The sequence below is a fragment of the Somniosus microcephalus genome, unplaced genomic scaffold (assembly GCF_052327205.1).
Source record: "Somniosus microcephalus isolate GS21.2 unplaced genomic scaffold, FLI_Smic_1.0 unresolved_chr4, whole genome shotgun sequence".
NCBI classification, from domain to species: Eukaryota; Metazoa; Chordata; class Chondrichthyes; order Squaliformes; family Somniosidae; genus Somniosus; species Somniosus microcephalus.
In genome coordinates this window covers 51243978-51262326 of record NW_028225182.1, presented here as the reverse complement: position 1 = coordinate 51262326, position 18349 = coordinate 51243978, and the positions used below count along the sequence as shown (strand labels likewise).

Here is an 18349-nt window from a genome sequence, read left to right as displayed (position 1 = left end):
GGGGATTGTCCTATGAGGAGAGATTGAGTAGGCTAGGCCTATATTCCCTAGGGTTTACAAGAATGAGAGGCGATCTCATTGAAATGTATAACATTCTTAAGCAGCTTGACAAGGTAGATGCAGGGAGGATGTTTCCCCTGGGCTGGGGAGTCTCGAACCAGGGGTCAGTCTCAGGATAAGGGGTCGGCCATTTAGGACTGAGATGAGGAGAAATTTCTTCACTCAGAGGGTGGTGAATCTTTGGAATTCTCTGCCCCAGAGGGCTGTGAATGCTGAGTCGTTGAGTATATTCAAGACAGAGATCGATAGATTTTTGGACTCCAGGGGAATCGAGGGATATGGGGATCGGGCGGGAAAGTGGAGTTGAGGTCGATGATCAGCCATGATCTTATTGAATGGCGGTGCAGGCTCGAGGGGCCGTGTGGCTGACTCCTGCTCCTATTTCTGATGTCCTTATGGGAGCGGAGTGGGGTATGTGGCTATCTGCACCTACGGGGAGGGGAGCTTGCTGTGCGCAAATTGGCTGCCGCGTTTCCTACATTACGACAGTGACCGCACTTAAAAATGTACTTCATTGGCTGTAAAGCGCTTTGGGGCGTCCGGTGGTCATGAAAATGCAAATCTTTTTCTTTTTTAGGATCCCGATCTTTTTATGCTGTTAGTAAAATAAAGTTGTTACTGCCGCCTCCCCTCTCTCCACCACCCGTTCTATTTGTAACAGGTGAAAGGTCAGCGACATGGCTGTCAGGGTCGTAGGCGAGGCGCCTGATGGCGGCTGGGGTTGGATGATCGTGCTGGCAGCGTTCATCCAGTCGGCCCTGGTCTTTGGAGTTATCCGCTCGTTCGGCGTCTTCTTTGTGGCATTCGTGGACTACTTCTCGGAAGTCTCAAGCGCGGTGTCGTGGATCACGTCGATGGCTGTCGCGGTGCAGCAGTTTTCTAGTGAGTAGCGACGCCGGGGGCGGGACGTCTTGTGATTTGACCTCTGCCCGCACGTGGAGGCCAGCACCACTGTTTTCACAAGCAGCGCGGAGTGTGCAACAGCATTTGTTCTGGGTAACTCACTCATTGTATAACTGTACAGTCACTTTATTCAGCAGGGTAAGGATTATCACTGTGTAACTGTACAGAGTCACTTTATTCAGCAGGGTAAGGATTATCACTGTGTAACTGTACAGAGTCACTTTATTCAGCAGGGTGAGGATTATCACTGTAACTGTACAGAGTTAACTTTATTCAGCAGGGTGAGGATTATCACTGTAACTGTACAGAGTCACTGTTTATTCAGCAGGGTAAGGATTATCGCTAACTACAGAGTCACTTTATTCAGCAGGGTAAGGATTATCACTGTAACTGTACAGAGTCACTTTATTCAGCAGGGTAAGGATTATCACTAACTGTACAGAGTCACTTTATTCAGCAGGGTGAGGATTATCACTGTAACTGTACAGAGTCACTTTATTCAGCAGGGTAAGGATTATCACTAACTGTACAGTCACTTTATTCAGCAGGGTGAGGATTATCACTGTGTAACTGTACAGAGTCACTTTATTCAGCAGGGTAAGGATTATCACTAACTGTACAGAGTCACTGTTTATTCAGCAGGGTAAGGGTCTCTCTCTGTCTAACTACAGAGTTGATTATTCAGCAGGGTATGGGTCACTCTCTGTAACTACAGAGTTGATTATTCAGCAGGGTAAGGGTCACTCTGTAACTGCAGAGTTGATTATTCAGCAGGGTATGGGTCACTCTCTGTAACTGCAGAGTTGATTATTCAGCAGGTTAAGGGTCACTCTGTCTAACTACAGAGTTGATTATTCAGCAGGGTAAGGGTCACTCTCTGTCTAACTGCAGAGTTGATTATTCAGCAGGGTAAGGGTCACTCTCTGTAACTACAGAGTTGATTATTCAGCAGGTTAAGGGTCACTCTGTCTAACTACAGAGTTGATTATTCAGCAGGGTAAGGGTCACTCTCTGTCTAACCGCAGAGTTGATTATTCAGCAGGGTAAGGGTTACTCTCTGTAACTACAGAGTTGATTATTCAGCAGGTTAAGGGTCACTCTCTGTCTAACCGCAGAGTTGATTATTCAGCAGGGTAAGGGTCACTCTCTGTCTAACCGCAGAGTTGATTATTCAGCAGGGTAAGGGTCACTCTCTGTAACTACAGAGTTGATTATTCAGCAGGGTAAGGGTCACTCTCTGTAACTACAGAGTTGATTATTCAGCAGGGTAAGGGTCACTCTGTCTAACTGCAGAGTTGATTATTCAGCAGGGTAAGGGTCACTCTCTAACTACAGAGTTGATTATTCAGCAGGGTAAGGGTCACTCTCTGTCTAACTGCAGAGTTGATTATTCAGCAGGGTATGGGTCACTCTCTGTCTAACTACAGAGTTGATTATTCAGCAGGGTAAGGGTCACTCTCTGTCTAACTGCAGAGTTGATTATTCAGCAGGGTAAGGGTCACTCTCTAACTACAGAGTTGATTATTCAGCAGGGTGAGGGTCACTCTCTGTCTAACTACAGAGTTGATTATTCAGCAGCGTAAGGGTCACTGTCTAACTGCAGAGTTGATTATTCAGCAGGGTATGAGTTACTCTCTGTAACTACAGAGTTGATTATTCAGCAGGGTAAGTGTTACTTGTGGAACAGATTAACAAAACGCTACAATGCTGGATCAGGGCAGCTGGAGATAGCGAGTTGGATTCAGCTCTGAGAAATAACTCTGTTGTTTTTTCCTCCAGGTCCCATTGCCAGCGCTCTCAGCAACTATTTTGGAGCTCGGGCCGTGGTGATGTTGGGCGGATTCATTGCCAGCGTGGGGCTGGCATTTGCTTGTTTAGCTACAAGCTTGACTCATCTCTACCTCTCTATCGGACTTCTCTCAGGTGAGGTGGAAACTGGCTGTAGCTCACGAACGAGAAGGCGCGCTCTCCAACGGGGAAAATACTGGGCGATTGGCAACAGATGCCGCGTGGATAGGTACTAGGTCACCGAGCACCGCTCGGGAATTAACTTACCACCCAGGGGAGCACACAACAACATGGCCTCATAAAACTCACAGCACAGAAAGAGGCCGTTCGACCCATTGTGCTGGTGCTAGCTCTTCAGCAGGAGCTGCCTGTTATAAATCTCATCATTCATCAAGAAACTACTCAAGAAATAACGCTGGACGGCCAGCTGGTGGCGCCGTCCAAGGAGTGTAAATACTCGGGCGTGGGCCCAGCTTGTCAGGGACATTTTGTAAGACAAGGAACTAGTGAAGTACAACTAGACCTCCATGTTCTGAAACAAGTTGATTAAAGCCTTGCTTTTAATACCAAGTGCGTAGTGAGGTTTATTACGTCACTGCCTACTGCAGTCCCATTTAGGAACTTCGGAACCTGTCTGGGGAGTCTCGAACCAGGGGTCGCAGTTTCAGGATAAGGGGTCGGCCATTGAAGACCAAGATGAGGAGGAATTTCTTCACTCAGAGGGTGGTGAATCTTTGGGATTCTCTGCCCCGGAGAGCTGTGGAGGCTCAGTCGTTGAGTATATTCAAGGCTGAGAGCGATAGATTTTTGGACTCCAGAGGAATTAAGGGATATGGGGAGCGGGCGGGAAAGTGGAGTTGAGGTTGAAGATCAGCCATGATCTTATTGAATGACGGAGCGGGCTCGAGGGGCCGTACGGCCCACTCCTGCTCCTAATTCTTATGTTCTTATGAACGGGAGGAGGCCATTTAGCCCCTCGAGCCTGTTCCGCCATTCAGTGAGGCCATGGCAGATCTGTGACCTAACTCCATCTACCTGCCTTTGCACCATATCCCTTAATACCTTTGGTTAACAAAAATCTATCAATCTCAGATTTAAAATGAACAATTAATCCAGCATCAATTGCCGTTTGCGGAGGAGAGTTCCAAACTTCTACCACCCTTTCTGTGTAGAAGTGTTTCCTAACTTCACCCCTGAAAGGTCTGGCTCTAATGTTTAGACTCTGCCCCCTAGTCCGAGACTCCCCAACCAGCGGAAATAGATTCTCTCTCTTTACCCTATCAGTTCCCCTTAATATCTTGAAAACTTCGATCAGATCAGCCCTTAACCTTCTAAATTCCCGGGAATACAGCCCTTGTATTCCTGCCCTGTTCCCAGAAGATTGCTAATGTGTGCTGAATTAGCTGGGTCAGGGTTGGGCGAATGGAAACATCTTCTCTACGTCCACCCTATCGAACCCTTTCATAATTTTAAAAGACCTCTATCGGGTCACCCCCTCAGCCTTCTCTTTTCTAGAGAAAAGAGCCCCCGCGTGGTCAACCTTTCCTGGTGGGTCGAACCTCTCGGTTCCGATATCATCCTTGTGAATCTACCACAAAAGCTCCCAACATTTGGTGGCCATTTCTGAAAGACAGGAGTGGTGCAGTAGCAGGAGAGAGCCGTGGAGGACCCACAAAAGATGTGAAGGTTTCAATTCAGCCGCTCAATGGGCAGCTTTTAAAATGATCTTTGGTACAAAAATTTAGCACAGATTCTAATTAAAGATCGACGCTCTCAATACGTAGAACTTTTAGCTGAAAGTAACAGTTTGACTTCTGTCTCTCTCTGCCCTTCCTTGCTTTATGGTTCTTTAGGCCAACCCTTAAAGATCTCTGCGTTAAATTTCATCTGCTATATGTCTGCCCATTTCACCAGTCTGACTATGTTCTCCTGAAGTCTGTTACTATCCTCCTCACTTTTTATTACATTCCGAGTTTCATGTCATCTGCAAACTGCCCTGTGTACCCATTAATATACATCAAAAAGAGCCGTGGTCCTAATCCCGACCCCTGGGGAACACCACCTTGTACTTCTCTCCAGTCCGGAAAAGCAACCATTCATCACTACACTTTGCTTTCTGTCCCTGAGCCAGTTTTGTATCCACGCTGCCACCGTCCCTTTAATCCCACGGGCTTCAGTTTTGCTAACAAGTCTATTATGCGGCGCTTTATCAAACGCCTTTTGAAAGTCCATATACACAACATCAACCGCACTACCCTCATCCGCCCTCTCTGTTACTTCATCAAAGAACTCAGTCAAGTTTGTCAAACACGATTTGCCTTTAACAAATCCGTGTTGGCTGCCGCTTATTAACCCATGTTCTTCCAAGTGACAATTCATTTTATGGCCTCGAAGTTTCCCCACCACTGACGTTAGGCTGATTGGCCTGTCATTGCCGAGTTTATCTCTCTCTCCCCTTTTATGAATGGGTGTAACATTTGCAATCTTCCAGTTCTCTGGCACCACACCGGTGTCTAAGGAGGGTTGGAAGATTGTGGCCAGAGCTTCCACAATTTCCACCCTTTACTTCCCTCAGCGACCCGGGATGCATCCCATCCGGACCAGAGGATCTTCTGACTTTGAGCGCTACCAACCTTTTCAGTACCACCTCCTTTATCTGTTTTAATCCAATTTATCTACCACCTCCTCCTTTACTGTGACATGGACAGTGTGGTGTATGTGCCTTTAAGAGCAATTGTGGTGTATGTGCCTTTAAGAGCCCCAGGTGTGCGTAATGCCGGTAATTGCCACTTGGGCTATATAAGCCTGTGTATTGTGTATATCCTTTAGAAAGAGTGGAGGTGTTTTGCACCGCAAATGGAATAGAAGATGAAAAAATAGCTTCAGTGCTTCTGGATCTAATGGGCGCAGAAACATACAAACTGTTATGCAACTTAATCACTCCAGCCGAACCGATGGACAAGAATTTTGAGGAGATTGTTGATACCCTACACTGCCAATTCGAGGCAGGACTGGCAGATTCTCTGCAAGACAAATTCATCTGCGATCCCCTAAGTGTAGAAACAAAAAAAAAGGTATCTTCTGGAAAAGATTTAACACTGGACAAGGCTTTCAGTGCAATAGGAGCGGCAAAGATACAGCAAAGGCCACAGGACTTCGGCACCCATGAAATGACACGGGGTTTCGAGAGATGTTATCGCTGCGGCAGATCCAACCATGACCAGAGGGATTGCTGGTTCAAAGAAAAAGCATGCAGGCGATGCGGAAAGATGGGACACATTCCACGTGTATGCCGATCTGAAAATAAAAAATCCACTAATGGGAAAAGAATCAATAAGGAAAAGCACAGAAAGGTACAAATGATGACAGACAGTAGCTCCAAAGACCAGAAGAGCGATAGCGACTCCGGGAACAAGAGACTAAGCTCTCTCAAATTACATAATGTAATTGCCAATGAAGATTACCAGACCATTTGGGTTACCCTCATAATAGCAGGGCCCCCAGTTAAAATGGAGCTAGATACAGGATCAGCTCTAACCGTAATAAATCGACGAGATTACGAGAGGCTATTTTCGCATATACCTCTAAAAGACACATCCATTATCTTAAAAACATATATGGGGCAGAAAGTATACCCCAAAGGAAAAATAAAGGTGCCTGTGGTATACAACGGCAAAGAAATACAAAAGTTGTATTTATACATTCTACAAGATGGTGGTCCACCGTTGTTGGGACGTGAATGGATAAGGAAGATACGTTTAGACTGGCACTCCATTCAGGCACTGACGGTGACCAGTAAGGAAAAAAACAATGATGACATCATACCTGAACGATTAAAAGACATCTTGGCCAACGCCAAAGAAGTGTTTCAAGAGAAACTAGGAACCTTGAAAGGCATCACCGCCTCAATAAAAGTGGAAGATGCAGCAATTCCAAAATTTTTTAAGGCAAGACCGGTGCCATACGCAATACGTCCGGCAGTCGAGGCAGAGCTGGAGAATTTGGAAAAGGCAGGCGTATTATCCAAAATAGATTGGAGCGAATGGGCAACACCCATCGTTCCAGTCATGAAAAAAACATTGAAAAATAACTGAGGAACAGAGAAAAATTCGCATCTGTGGGGACTTTAAGGTGACTGTAAACCCGGTCCTTCACACGGTACAGTATCCTCTTCCGAGGATAGAAGATATTTTCGCCTCACTATCCGGAGGAAAACGTTTCACAAAAATTGACTTGGCACAGGCATATCTACAGATGGAGGTTGAGGAGACCTCTAAAAAGTATCTCACAATAAACACACACAAAGGCCTGTACCAGTACAATCGACTGGTTTTTGGAGTAGCATCAGCTCCAGCTATCTGGCAAAGAGCTATGGAGCAAGTCCTGCAAGGGATTCCGGGGACTCAGTGTTACCTAGACGACATCCTTATAACAGGAGAAAACGACAACGAGCACCTTGCCAATTTGGAGCAGGTGCTCACTAGGCTGAAAGAACGGGGCCTACGAGCAAATCGCCCCAAGTGCGAATTTTTCCAAAATCAGATATCATATTGTGGCCACATAATTAATAAGGAAGGGTTGCATAAGTCACCTGAAAAAATTGAAGCAATTATAAAAGCCCCAGCACCTGAAAATGTTTCACAATTGAGGTCATTCCTGGGATTAATAAATTACTATCATAAATTTTTACCGAACTTATCAACTATTCTACACCCTCTTAATGATCTTCTACGCACAGGAGTGATTTGGAAATGGAACGAAGACTGTAAACGTGCCTTCCATAAATGTAAAGACTTAATCACATCCGAGAAAGTTTTGGCTCATTACAACCCATCACTACCAATCAGACTGGCGTGCGATGCATCCCCTTACGGCATAGGAGCGGTATTGTCCCATAGATTCCCTGATGGCTCGGAACGGCCGATAGCTTTTGCGTCACGCTCATTGAACTCAGCTGAGCGTAACTATTCCCAGATAGACAGGGAAGCACTCAGCCTGGTATGGGGAGTGAAGAAATTCAACCATTACCTACACGGACAAAAATTTACCTTGCTGACTGACCATCAACCCCTCATCTCCATATTCAACCCTAAGAAAGGTGTCCCCATTATGACGGCACAAAGACTACAGAGGTGGTCCCTTTTTCTAGGGGCACACCAATACAACATTGAATACAAAGGGTCAAAACAGCATGGGAATGCTGACGGTTTATCGCGCCTGCTGTTGCCAACGATAGAAGAGGCACCTACAGTAGACCCAGTAGAGATATTCCACTCTACCATAGTGGAATGTCTACCGGTGACAAATTCTGCCATTGAAAGGGAGACCAGAAATGACCCTACTCTCTCACGGGTCTACGATTTAACAGTGAAGGGATGGCCAGCACATGGCGAACCACTGTTGCCAGCATTCTCGCAAAGAAGAGAACAGCTGTCAGTGTGCCGAGGAACCTTGATGTGTGGATCCAGAGTGGTGATTCCACCCAAACTCCAGGATAAAGTGCTAAAGGAGCTTCACGAGGGGCATCTGGGTGGAGTGAAAATGAAGAACCTAGCTAGGGCGTTTGTATGGTGGCCAGGTATCGATGGAGACATCGAAGACATGACCAAGAGCTGCCTAGGATGCCAGAAGGTCCAAAATGCTCCGCCACAGGCCCCTCTACATCCATGGGAGTGGCCCTCATCTCCCTGGCAAAGGGTGCACATCGACTTTGCTGGTCCATTTATGGACTCAATGTTCTTAATCGCAGTTGATGCACACTCCAAGTGGCCGGAGGTAATAAAGATGTCCTCCACCACCACGGAAAAAACCATCACAGTATTAAGGACCATATTTGCCAGGAATGGGCTGCCGGAACAGATATGTTCTGATAATGGACCGCAATTTGTGTCCGAAGAATTCAGAAAGTTCTTAAAGAACAATGGGGTAAAGCACTACACGTCCGCCCCATACCATCCCGCCACCAATGGATTGGCTGAAAGGTTTGTCCAGACCTTTAAGAAGGCCATAAAGGCCATGGGTAATGAAGACATAAAACTTCAGCACAAGGTGGATAACTTCTTATTTGCATATAGGAATGCAACACATATGGTTACAAACCAAACTCCCGCCATGATGTTCTACAATAGAAACCTAAGATGCCGGCTGGATTTGGTCAAGCCCAACATCCGAAGGGACGTGGAGAACCGGCAGTTTCAGGGCATGAATGAAAGGCCAACTAGGGACTTCCAGATAGGCCAACCGGTTTTGGCCCGGGACTACCGTACCGAGAAATGGCAGCCTGGAACTATCTGCACACGACTAGGACCACTGATGTATACCGTGGACATCGGAGAAAGCATAATAAGGCGCCATGCTGACCAAATCATCAAGTCATCCGAAAAGGGACAACCTACACCACCACGCTATACATCTAACGATGAAGTAGAGATACCCATATCTACCTCCGATCCGGTGATACTGGAGCCCGATGAACCCGACACTGGCCTTCAAGCCGAATCAGCCTTACCAGAAGAACCTACTACACCACCAGAAACTACTACACCCCCGAGGCGTTATCCGGACCGAGTCAGGAAGCCTCCTGAGAGACTAACTTATAATTAATTAATACAGCAATGTATATTATTTTGCATATAACATGTAATTAATAATTACTTAAAATATGATGTACTAGTTAGCTAGAAGGGGAGGAATTGTGGTGTATGTGCCTTTAAGAGCAATTATGGTGTATGTGCCTTTAAGAGCCCCAGGTGTGCGTAATGCCGGTAATTACCACTTGGGCTATATAAGCCTGTGTATTGTGTATATCCTTTAGAAACCCCCCCCAGACTTGCTTAGTAAATACCTATGAACCAACTCCTGTCTTCAGTGTCTTTATCTACACACGGACACTACAGACAGCATCCTCTTTGGCGAAGACAGATGCAAAGTACTCATTTAGTACCTCAGCCATGCCCTCTGCCTCCTCAGGAAGATCTCCTTCCTGGTCCCTAATCGGCCCCATCCTTCCTTTCACTCTTTGTATCTTTATAATATACTTTAGTGTTCCTTTTCTGTTCCCCGCTAATCTTTTCTCACTCTCTCTGCCCCTCTTGTTTCCTGCTTCCGTTTTCCTCTGTAATTTCTGTATTTATATAGCGCCTTTCCTGACCTCGGGGCGTCCCAAAAGTGCTTTGCAGTCAGCATGTTTGAAGTGTTGTAATGTAGGAAATATGTCAGCCAATAGGCGTAGGCAAGATCCCACAAACAGCAATGTGATGATGACCAGATCATTTTATTAGTGATGTTGGTTAAGAACTAAATATTGGCCCAGGACACCGGTGAGAACTCCCCTGCTCTTCTTCAAAATAGTGCCATGGGATCTTTTACATCCACCTGAGAGGGCAGACGGAGCCTCGGTTTAACGTCTCATCCGAAAGACGGCACCTCCGACAGTGCAGCACTCCCTCAGTACTGCCCCTCCGACAGTGCGGCGCTCCCTCAGTACTGCCCCTCCGACAGTGCGCCGCTCCCTCAGTACTGCCCCTCCGACAGTGCGGCGCTCCCTCAGTACTGTCCCTCCGACAGTGCGGCGCTCCCTCAGTACTGCCCCCCGACAGTGCGGCACTCCCTCAGTACTGTCCCTCCGACAGTGCGGCACTCCCTCAATACTGCCCCTCCGACAGTGCGGCACTCCCTCAGCACTGCCCCTCCGACAGTGCGGTGCTCCCTCAGTACTGCCCCTCCAACAGTGCGGTGCTCCCTCAGTACTGCCCCTCCGACAGTGCAGCGCTCCCTCAGTACTGCCCCTCCAACAGTGCAGCTCTCCCTCAGTAGTGCCCCTCCGACAGTGCGGCGCTCCCTCAGCACGGCAATGGGAGTGTCAGCCTGGATTTTTTCCTCTTGGGTAGACGTGAAAGATCCCACGGCCCAATTCGAAGAAGAGCAGGGGAGTTCTCCCCAGTGTCCTGGCCAATATTTTTCCCCCCAGTCAAGATCAGTGCAACAGATTATCACATCGCTGTTTGTGGGAGCTTGCTGTGCACAAATTGGCGACTGCATTTCCCACATTACAACAGTGGCTACACTTCAACAAAAAAAAAAGTACGCCATTGGCTGTAAAGTGCTTTGGGATATCCGGTGGTCGTGGAAATGCAAGACTTTGGTTTTTTATTATTGCGAGTAAGTTTTGCTGTTGAGCTGCCTATGTGTAAACACTGTGATCTCCTGTTGTTTGGCAGGGTTTGGCTGGGCGCTGGTCTTCACCCCTACGGTCGCGGCGGTCAGTCGGTACTTCACCAAGAGGCGGACTCTGGCCATGGGGCTGGCGTTCACCGGGGTCGGCATTTCCTCCTTCGTCTTCTCCCCGCTCTTCCAGTACCTGCTGGACGAGTACACGTGGCGGGGGGCGCTGCTCATCATCGCGGGAATGATGCTCAACCTCATCGCCTGCGGGGCGCTGATCCGACCCCTGACCCTGAAGGAGGACCTGGCCTGTGTGGCGGCGCAGGGCGAGCGCCGCTCCCGCTGCAGCGTGATCTCCGACCTGCTGGACCTGACCCTGCTCCGCCACTGGCCCTTCCTGACCTTCACGCTGGCCATCACCCTGATCAACGCCGGCTACTTTGTGCCTTACGTCCACTTCGTGGCGCACGCCCGCGCCATCGGCTTCGACGAGTACCAGGCGGCTTTCCTGATGTCGGCGGCGGCCGTGACGGACCTGGTCGGCCGGCTCCTGTCCGGCTGGTTTTCCGACCTACGCAGGATGCGCCTGGTCCACATCTTGGCGCTCTGGACCTCGCTGACGGGGCTCAGCCTGATCGCCATCCCCTTCGGCCGCACCTACCCCGTGCTGATGTCCATCAGCATCGCCTACGGCTTCTTCTCCGGCGCCCTGACGCCCGTGGTCTTCTCCTTGCTGCCGGAGATCGTTGGGATCGGGAGGATTTACGGAGCGCTGGGACTGCTGCAGATGCTGGAGAGCGTGGGGGGCCTGCTGGGAGCGCCCATATCAGGTACAGGCCATCCCGTTTGGGATTTTCCTTTAGGAACAGTAGGTTGCAGGAGTTTTGTCTGGCTAGGGTGGAGCAAAGGCGGGTAGATGGAGTTAAGGTGCAGATAAGCCATGATCTAATTGAATGGTGGAACAGAATCGAGGGGCTGAATGGCTTCCTGTCCCTATGAGGAGGCCATTCAGCCCCTCGAGCTTGCTCTGCCATTCAGTGAGCTCGTGGCTGATCTGCACCTCAATTCCAATTATTCCGCCTTTGTTCCACATGCCTTAATACCCGTACCCAGCAAAAATCTGTCAACCTCAGTTTTGAAATTTCCAATTGATCTCCGGCCTCGACAGCTTTTTGGGGGAGAGAGTTCCAGATTTCCACCCCCCTTTGTGTGAAGAAGTGCTTCCTGACATCACCCCTGAACGGCCTGGCTCTAATTTTAAGGTTCTGCCCCCTTGTTCTGGACTCCCCCCACCAGAGGAAATAGTTTCTCTCTCTCCACCCGATCAACTCCTTTAATCATCTTCAACACCTCGATTAGATCACCCCTTAATCTTCTAAACTCGAGGGAACACAAGCCCAGTCTGTGAAACCTGTCCTCGGAATTTAACCCTTTTAGCCCCCGGGTATCGTTCTGGTGAATCTGCGCTGCTCCCCCTCCAAGGCTGAGATATCCTTCCTGAGGGGCGGGGCCCAGGACTGAACCTGGTCACTCCAGGTGGGGTCTACCCGGAGCTTTATACAACTGAAGCATCCCTTCCTCCCCTTTGTATTTCAGCCCGCTCAAGATAAAGGCCAACGTTCCATTCGCCTTTTTAATTACGCTCCCTCAGTACTGCCCCTCCGACTGCGGCGCTCCCTCAGTACTGCCCCTCCGACAGTGCGGCGCTCCCTCAGTACTGCCCCTCCGACAGTGCGGCGCTCCCTCAGTACTGCCCCTCCGACAGTGCGGCGCTCCCTCAGTACTGCCCCTCCGACAGTGCGGCGCTCCCTCAGTACTGCCCCTCCGACAGTGCGGCGCTCCCTCAGTACTGCCCCGCCGACAGTGCGGCGCTCCCTCAGCACTGCCCCGCCGACAGTGCGGCGCTCCCTCAGCACTGCCCCTCCGACAGTGCGGCGCTCCCTCAGTACTGCCCCTCCGACAGTGCGGCGCTCCCTCAGTACTGCCCCTCCGACAGTGCGGCGCTCCCTCAGTACTGCCCCCCCGGACAGTGCGGCGCTCCCTCAGTACTGCCCCTCCGACAGTGCGGCGCTCCCTCAGTACTGCCCCTCCGACAGTGCGGCGCTCCCTCAGTACTGCCCCTCCGACAGTGCGGCTCTCCCTCAGTACTGCCCTTCTGACAGTGCGGCGCTCCCTCAGTGCTGCCCCGCCGACAGTGCGGCGCTCCCTCACTACTGCCCCTCCGACAGTGCGGCGCTCCCTCAGTACTGCACTGGGAGTGTCGGCCTGGATTCTTGTGCTCAAGTCTCTGGAGTGGGGCTTGAACCCACGACCTTCTGACTTAGAGACGAGAGTGGTAACCACTGAGCCACAGCTGACACTGACCGGCTCGTGGTTGAGGCTCTGCGCCGCCAATATTGACTCGTCTTTTTTATTAATTCAGGGGAAGCGGGCGTCATCGGCAAAGCAAGGATATGTTGCCTGTCCCTAATTGCCCTTGAGAAGGTGGTGGTGTACATCTGAGTGGCTTGCTAGACCGTCTCCGGACGATTAGTCCAAGCCTCTGGATTACTAGCGCAGTAACATAGAAACCTAGAAGATTGGAGCAGGAGTCGGCCATTCAGCCCCGCGAGCCTGCTCCGCCATTCAATGAGATCATGGCTGATCATCTAAATTCAGTACCCTGTCCCTGCTTTCTCCCCATATCCCTTGATCCCTTTAGCCTTAAGAAATAAATCCAACTCCTTCTTGAATATATTTAATGAATTGGCCTCAACTGCCTTCTGTGGTAGAGAATTCCACAGGTTCACCACTCTCTGGGTGAAGAAATTCCTCATCTCTGTCCTAAATGGCTTACCCCTTATCCTTAGACTGTGACCCCTGGTTCTGGACTCCCCGACCATCGGGAACATCCTTCCTGCATCTAGTCTGTCCAGTCCTGTTAGAATTTTATAAGTTTCAATGTGATCCCCTCTCATTCTTCTAAACTCCAGCAAGTATAAGCCCAATCGACCCAATCTCTCCTCATACGTCGTTCCTGCCATCCCAGGTATCAGTCTGTTGAATCTTTGCTGCACTCCCTCCATGGAAAGAACATCCTTCCTCAGATAAGGCGACCTAAACTGCACACAATACTCAAGGTGTGGTCTCACCAAGGCCCTGTACAACTGCAGCAAGACATCCTCGTTCCTGTACTCGAACCCTCTCGCTACGAAGGCCAACATACCATTTGCCTTCTTAACCGCCTGCTGCACCTGCATGCTTACCTTCAGCGACTGGTGCACAAGGACACCCAGGTCTCGTTGCACTTCCACTTCTCCCAATCTATTGCCGTTCAGATAATCTGCCTTCCTGTTTTTGCCACCAAAGTGGATAACCTCGCATTTATCCACATTATACTGCATCTGCCATACACCTGCCCAATCACCCAACCTGTCCAAATCATACTGGAGTTTCTTGGCATCCTCCTCACAGCACACACGCTCACCCAGCTTTGTGTAGTCTGCAAACTTGGAGATATTACATCTAGTTCCCTCGTCTAGATCATAACCACTATGCTACCGTAACCCTCTGCCTTTTAAAGCTGCTGCTCGAAGCAGACGTGCACTGACCTAACCTTTCGCACCTTTCACTTCCAGGCTGGCTGCACGACGTGACTGGTAACTACACGGCTTCGTTCATGGTGGCGGGCATCTTCCTCATGCTCGGCAGCCTGGTCCTCTTTGCTCTCCCCAATGCCTTGTCCTGCTCCTTCTACCCGCCTGCCAGCCAGCCCCGGACGGAGGAGGAGGCGGAGGAGCGCAAGCCCATGGCCGTCTTGAATGGATCCGGCTTGGAGCCGCAGTTCCCCCCGAACGAGCCCAGCGACGCTGCCTCAACAAACGTAGAGATTGCCTGAGCATAGAGATGACCTGCCGCTGATGTCGGGAGCCATCGGTGACGTTTAAATCGACCTCTCTATGCAACTCAAATTAAAAGCGGAGTGGGTATTGACACCGCTGTGTCCGCCGATGCGTTGGAGGCGGGGTGGAACTTGCAGCAAACAGAGTCTATTTAAACAGAGCCTCTACGAACTACAGCAAACCGGGCTCATGACCAAAACTACAGCAAAGTTTCCTGATAAAAGCAGGATTATTTCTCCAGCAAAATGCTGAGAGTGGAGGATAGTTACAGAATACAAATGATGTGGGTAAAGTCAGTCCCAGTCACTGACAGCAGTGCGGGCTCTGGGCATAATTGACAGGGGGAATTACCCAATCACCTCCATTCTGGCTGGGACTTGCAGTGTTACGGTAGGCAGCCAATTAAAAATGACCGACCCTTTCTCCCTTGCCCTCTTCCCTCCCCTCCCCCTTCCCACAAATCCCCCCGCCCCCCAAAAAAATCTCTTGCGATTGAAGCTGAGTTTGCAGCATCATGTTCTGTTTCAGCGATGCCTCAGTTTTGAAAGGCACGGTATAACTGAGCCAGGCAGGGCAGCAGGGTTCCCGGTTCCACTCCTGTCTGTGTGAGTCAGCTGAGCAGCGGGTGGGCGGGGCTACAGTTGGCCTCAGCGCCCCTGTAGATTATGTGAGGGGCTAAGGAATCGGGCATTCGTCTGCTGGACTGTGTGTGTGTGTGTGTCGGTGTCGGTGTGTGTGTGTGTCGGTGTCGGTGTCGGTGTGTGCGTGTCGGTGTGGACGCTGCAGCCAGTGACCCGGAGCCCTCAAAGTGGGGATTGTAGGAGTATCACAATCGGGGCAGAGACGGGAGCTCACCAAGCCAAGGGTCTGCTTCCTCCCCCGATGCCTGTTTTAACAAGTTGCTGAGCCACACAGACCAGAAGACCCCAAGGTCCATCGCTTCCCCACACTATCAACGAGCAGGGGCCTTTGCTGTAAATGCTGCTTGTTGGGTGCGTTTGAGCATTGTGGCCAGGCAATTGCCTCTACCCACCCACCACCTCCTTCCCCAAGGCGAGGCCACGTTCCCCCTCTCCCCCTAGAAAGAAGCCGCGATTCCGACTCCCAGTTTTTGTTCAGGAATGTGCCCCAGTGGTTGCCGTTCCTAGAGGAGCAGGACGGTTTAGCCCTTTGTTGCTGGAACTCAGCTAAGCCCCCCGCCCCTCCCCTGCTTAGCTCTCCAGATGTCATCTCCTGCTCGGGGGGGGGGGGGGGTCGGTGGTCCTGAACCAAGAGGCCAGCCGACACTGCCAACCCCCGCCAGAGTCCGCTGAACAACTGATAAAGTCACAGAGAAACTGTGTTAAATAACACCGAGCAACTGGGATTCAGCAATGCTTTGTTTATCCAAAGGTTCATTTTTTTTCCCCCCTTGATATTTTCACCCATGCGTTAGTTTACACCCGTAAAAACAAGCAATGTGAATTTGGCGCCTGGAGAGGGAGCAACATCTGAAGATGGAGATCTTCCTTCTGGGACCTCGCTGATGTTCCGCTTCCCCCTGCCTCTTCTCTCTCGCTTCAGACTCACGCCGGTTTAGTGCCTTGGAGCTCGGGAGTCGGGTTTAACTGTGATTTGGGCTGGGCGATGTGGGGGGTACTGGAGCTGATTTGAAAAAGGGGCTTTCGGTGGCCCCTTCACAGTGCAATTTCTCAGGAATTCCCCTGCTCCTGACCCCTCCCCAAAAAGCCTGCCCGTTTCTTGCTGCACTTCACCGAAACACAGAACGTTGAAACAATAAAATCATTTTTTAATAGACTTGTGCTTTCTTCTCTTTGTTCAAACTCGGGCTCCTGTCACCTGCCAGGCCCGAGGTCCGATCCCCGGGTGGTGCTGGGTTAGTTCGTCTCAATTGACCCCGGCGTAGCTGGTCTACCGGAGGATCAGTCAGAGCTCCTGCTCCTGGTTGCTATCCAGAGACTTGAACACTGGCTGCTTCCGTGAGATGCCAGAGGAGACCTGCACCCTTGGGGTTGAGGTGCAGATCAGCTGTGATCGAATAGATTGGCGGAACAGGCACAAGAGGCTGAACGGCCTCCTCCACGCCAGAGACTTGACCACGGAATCTAGGCTGACACTCTGTGTCAGTACTGAGGTAGTGCCGCACTGTCGGAGGGGCAGTACTGAGGGAGTGCCGCACTGTCGGAGGGGCAGTACTGAGGGAGCGCCGCACTGTCGGAGGGGCAGTACTGAGGGAGCGCCGCACTGTCGGAGGGGCAGTACTGAGGGAGCGCCGCACTGTCGGAGGGGCAGTACTGAGGGAGTGCCGCACTGTCGGAGGGGTAGTTCTGAGGGAGCGCCGCACTGTCGGAGGGGCAGTACTGAGGGAGCGCCGCACTGTCGGAGGGGCAGTACTGAGGGAGCGCCGCACTGTCGGAGGGTCAGTACTGAGGGAGCGCCGCACTGTCGGAGGGGCAGTACTGAGGGAGCGCCGCACTGTCGGAGGGGCAGTACTGAGGGAGCGCCGCACTGTCGGAGGGGCAGTACTGAGGGAGCGCCGCATTGTTGGAAGGGTAGTACTGAGGGATCGCAGCACTGTCGGAGGGACAGTACTGAGGGAGCGCCGCACTGTCGGAGGGTCAGTACTGAGGGAGCGCCACACTGTCGGAGGGGCAGTACTGAGGGAGTGCCGCACTGTCGGAGGGGCAGTACTGAGGTAGCGCCGCACTGTCGGAGGGACAGTACTGAGGGAGCGCCGCACTGTCGGAGGGGCAGTACTGAGGGAGCACCGCACTGTCGGAAGGGTAGTACTGAGGGATCGCAGCACTGTCGGAGGGACAGTACTGAGGGAGCACCGCACTGTCGGAGGGTCAGTACTGAGGGAGCGCCGCACTGTCGGAGGGGCAGTACTGAGGGAGTGCCGCACTGTCGGAAGGGCGGTACTGAGGGAGCGCTGCACTGTCGGAGGGGCGGTACTTAGGGAGCGCTGCACTGTCGGAGGGGCGGTACTTAGGGAGTGCCGCACTGTCGGAGGGGCAGTACTGAGGGAGCGCCGCACTGTTGGAGGTGCTGTCTTTCAGGTCAGACGTTAAACAGCTCTCTCAGCTGGACATAAAAGATCCAATGGCCACTATTGGAAGAAGAGCAGGGGAGTTCTCCCAAGTGTCCTGCACCAACATTAATTCCTCAGCCAACATCACTGCACCCACTCAACATCTCCAGATACCGATGGCGACGGTTCTCCCCCAGCTTCTGTCCACCCAACGCTGCCTGTCTCGGGAATCAGTAGGGACAGGAGGAAGCCATTCAGCCCATCGTACCTCTTCCGCCATTCAATTAGTTTCTGGCTGATCTGCACTTGACCTCCATTTGCCCGCCTTTGTTTAATACCCTAACCCAACAAGAATCTATCAATCTCAGACTTGAGAGCTTCAATTGACCCCAGCATCCACAGCCTGTCGGGAGAAGAGAGTTCCAGATTCCCACAACCCTTTGTGAGAAAAAGTGCTTCCTGATTTCGCTCCTGAATGGATTAGCTTTAAGATTAGGTCCCCTTGTTCTTCATTCCCCCATCT

General features: G+C 51.0%; 1 protein-coding gene across 1 annotated transcript in view; it reads left to right on the top strand.

Moving 5' to 3' along the window:
* slc16a13 (solute carrier family 16 member 13) overlaps positions 1–16592 on the top strand; it is a 42256-nt gene extending 25664 nt beyond the window's left edge. The window contains exons 2-5 of the mRNA XM_085977539.1: positions 722–942; positions 2743–2886; positions 10971–11744; positions 14532–16592. Coding sequence (XP_085833665.1) covers positions 738–942; positions 2743–2886; positions 10971–11744; positions 14532–14791 — 1383 coding nt within the window. The 5' untranslated portion in view covers positions 722–737 and the 3' untranslated portion in view covers positions 14792–16592. The remainder of the gene's footprint in view (positions 1–721; positions 943–2742; positions 2887–10970; positions 11745–14531) is intronic.
* The last annotated feature ends 1757 nt before the right edge of the window (positions 16593–18349 follow it).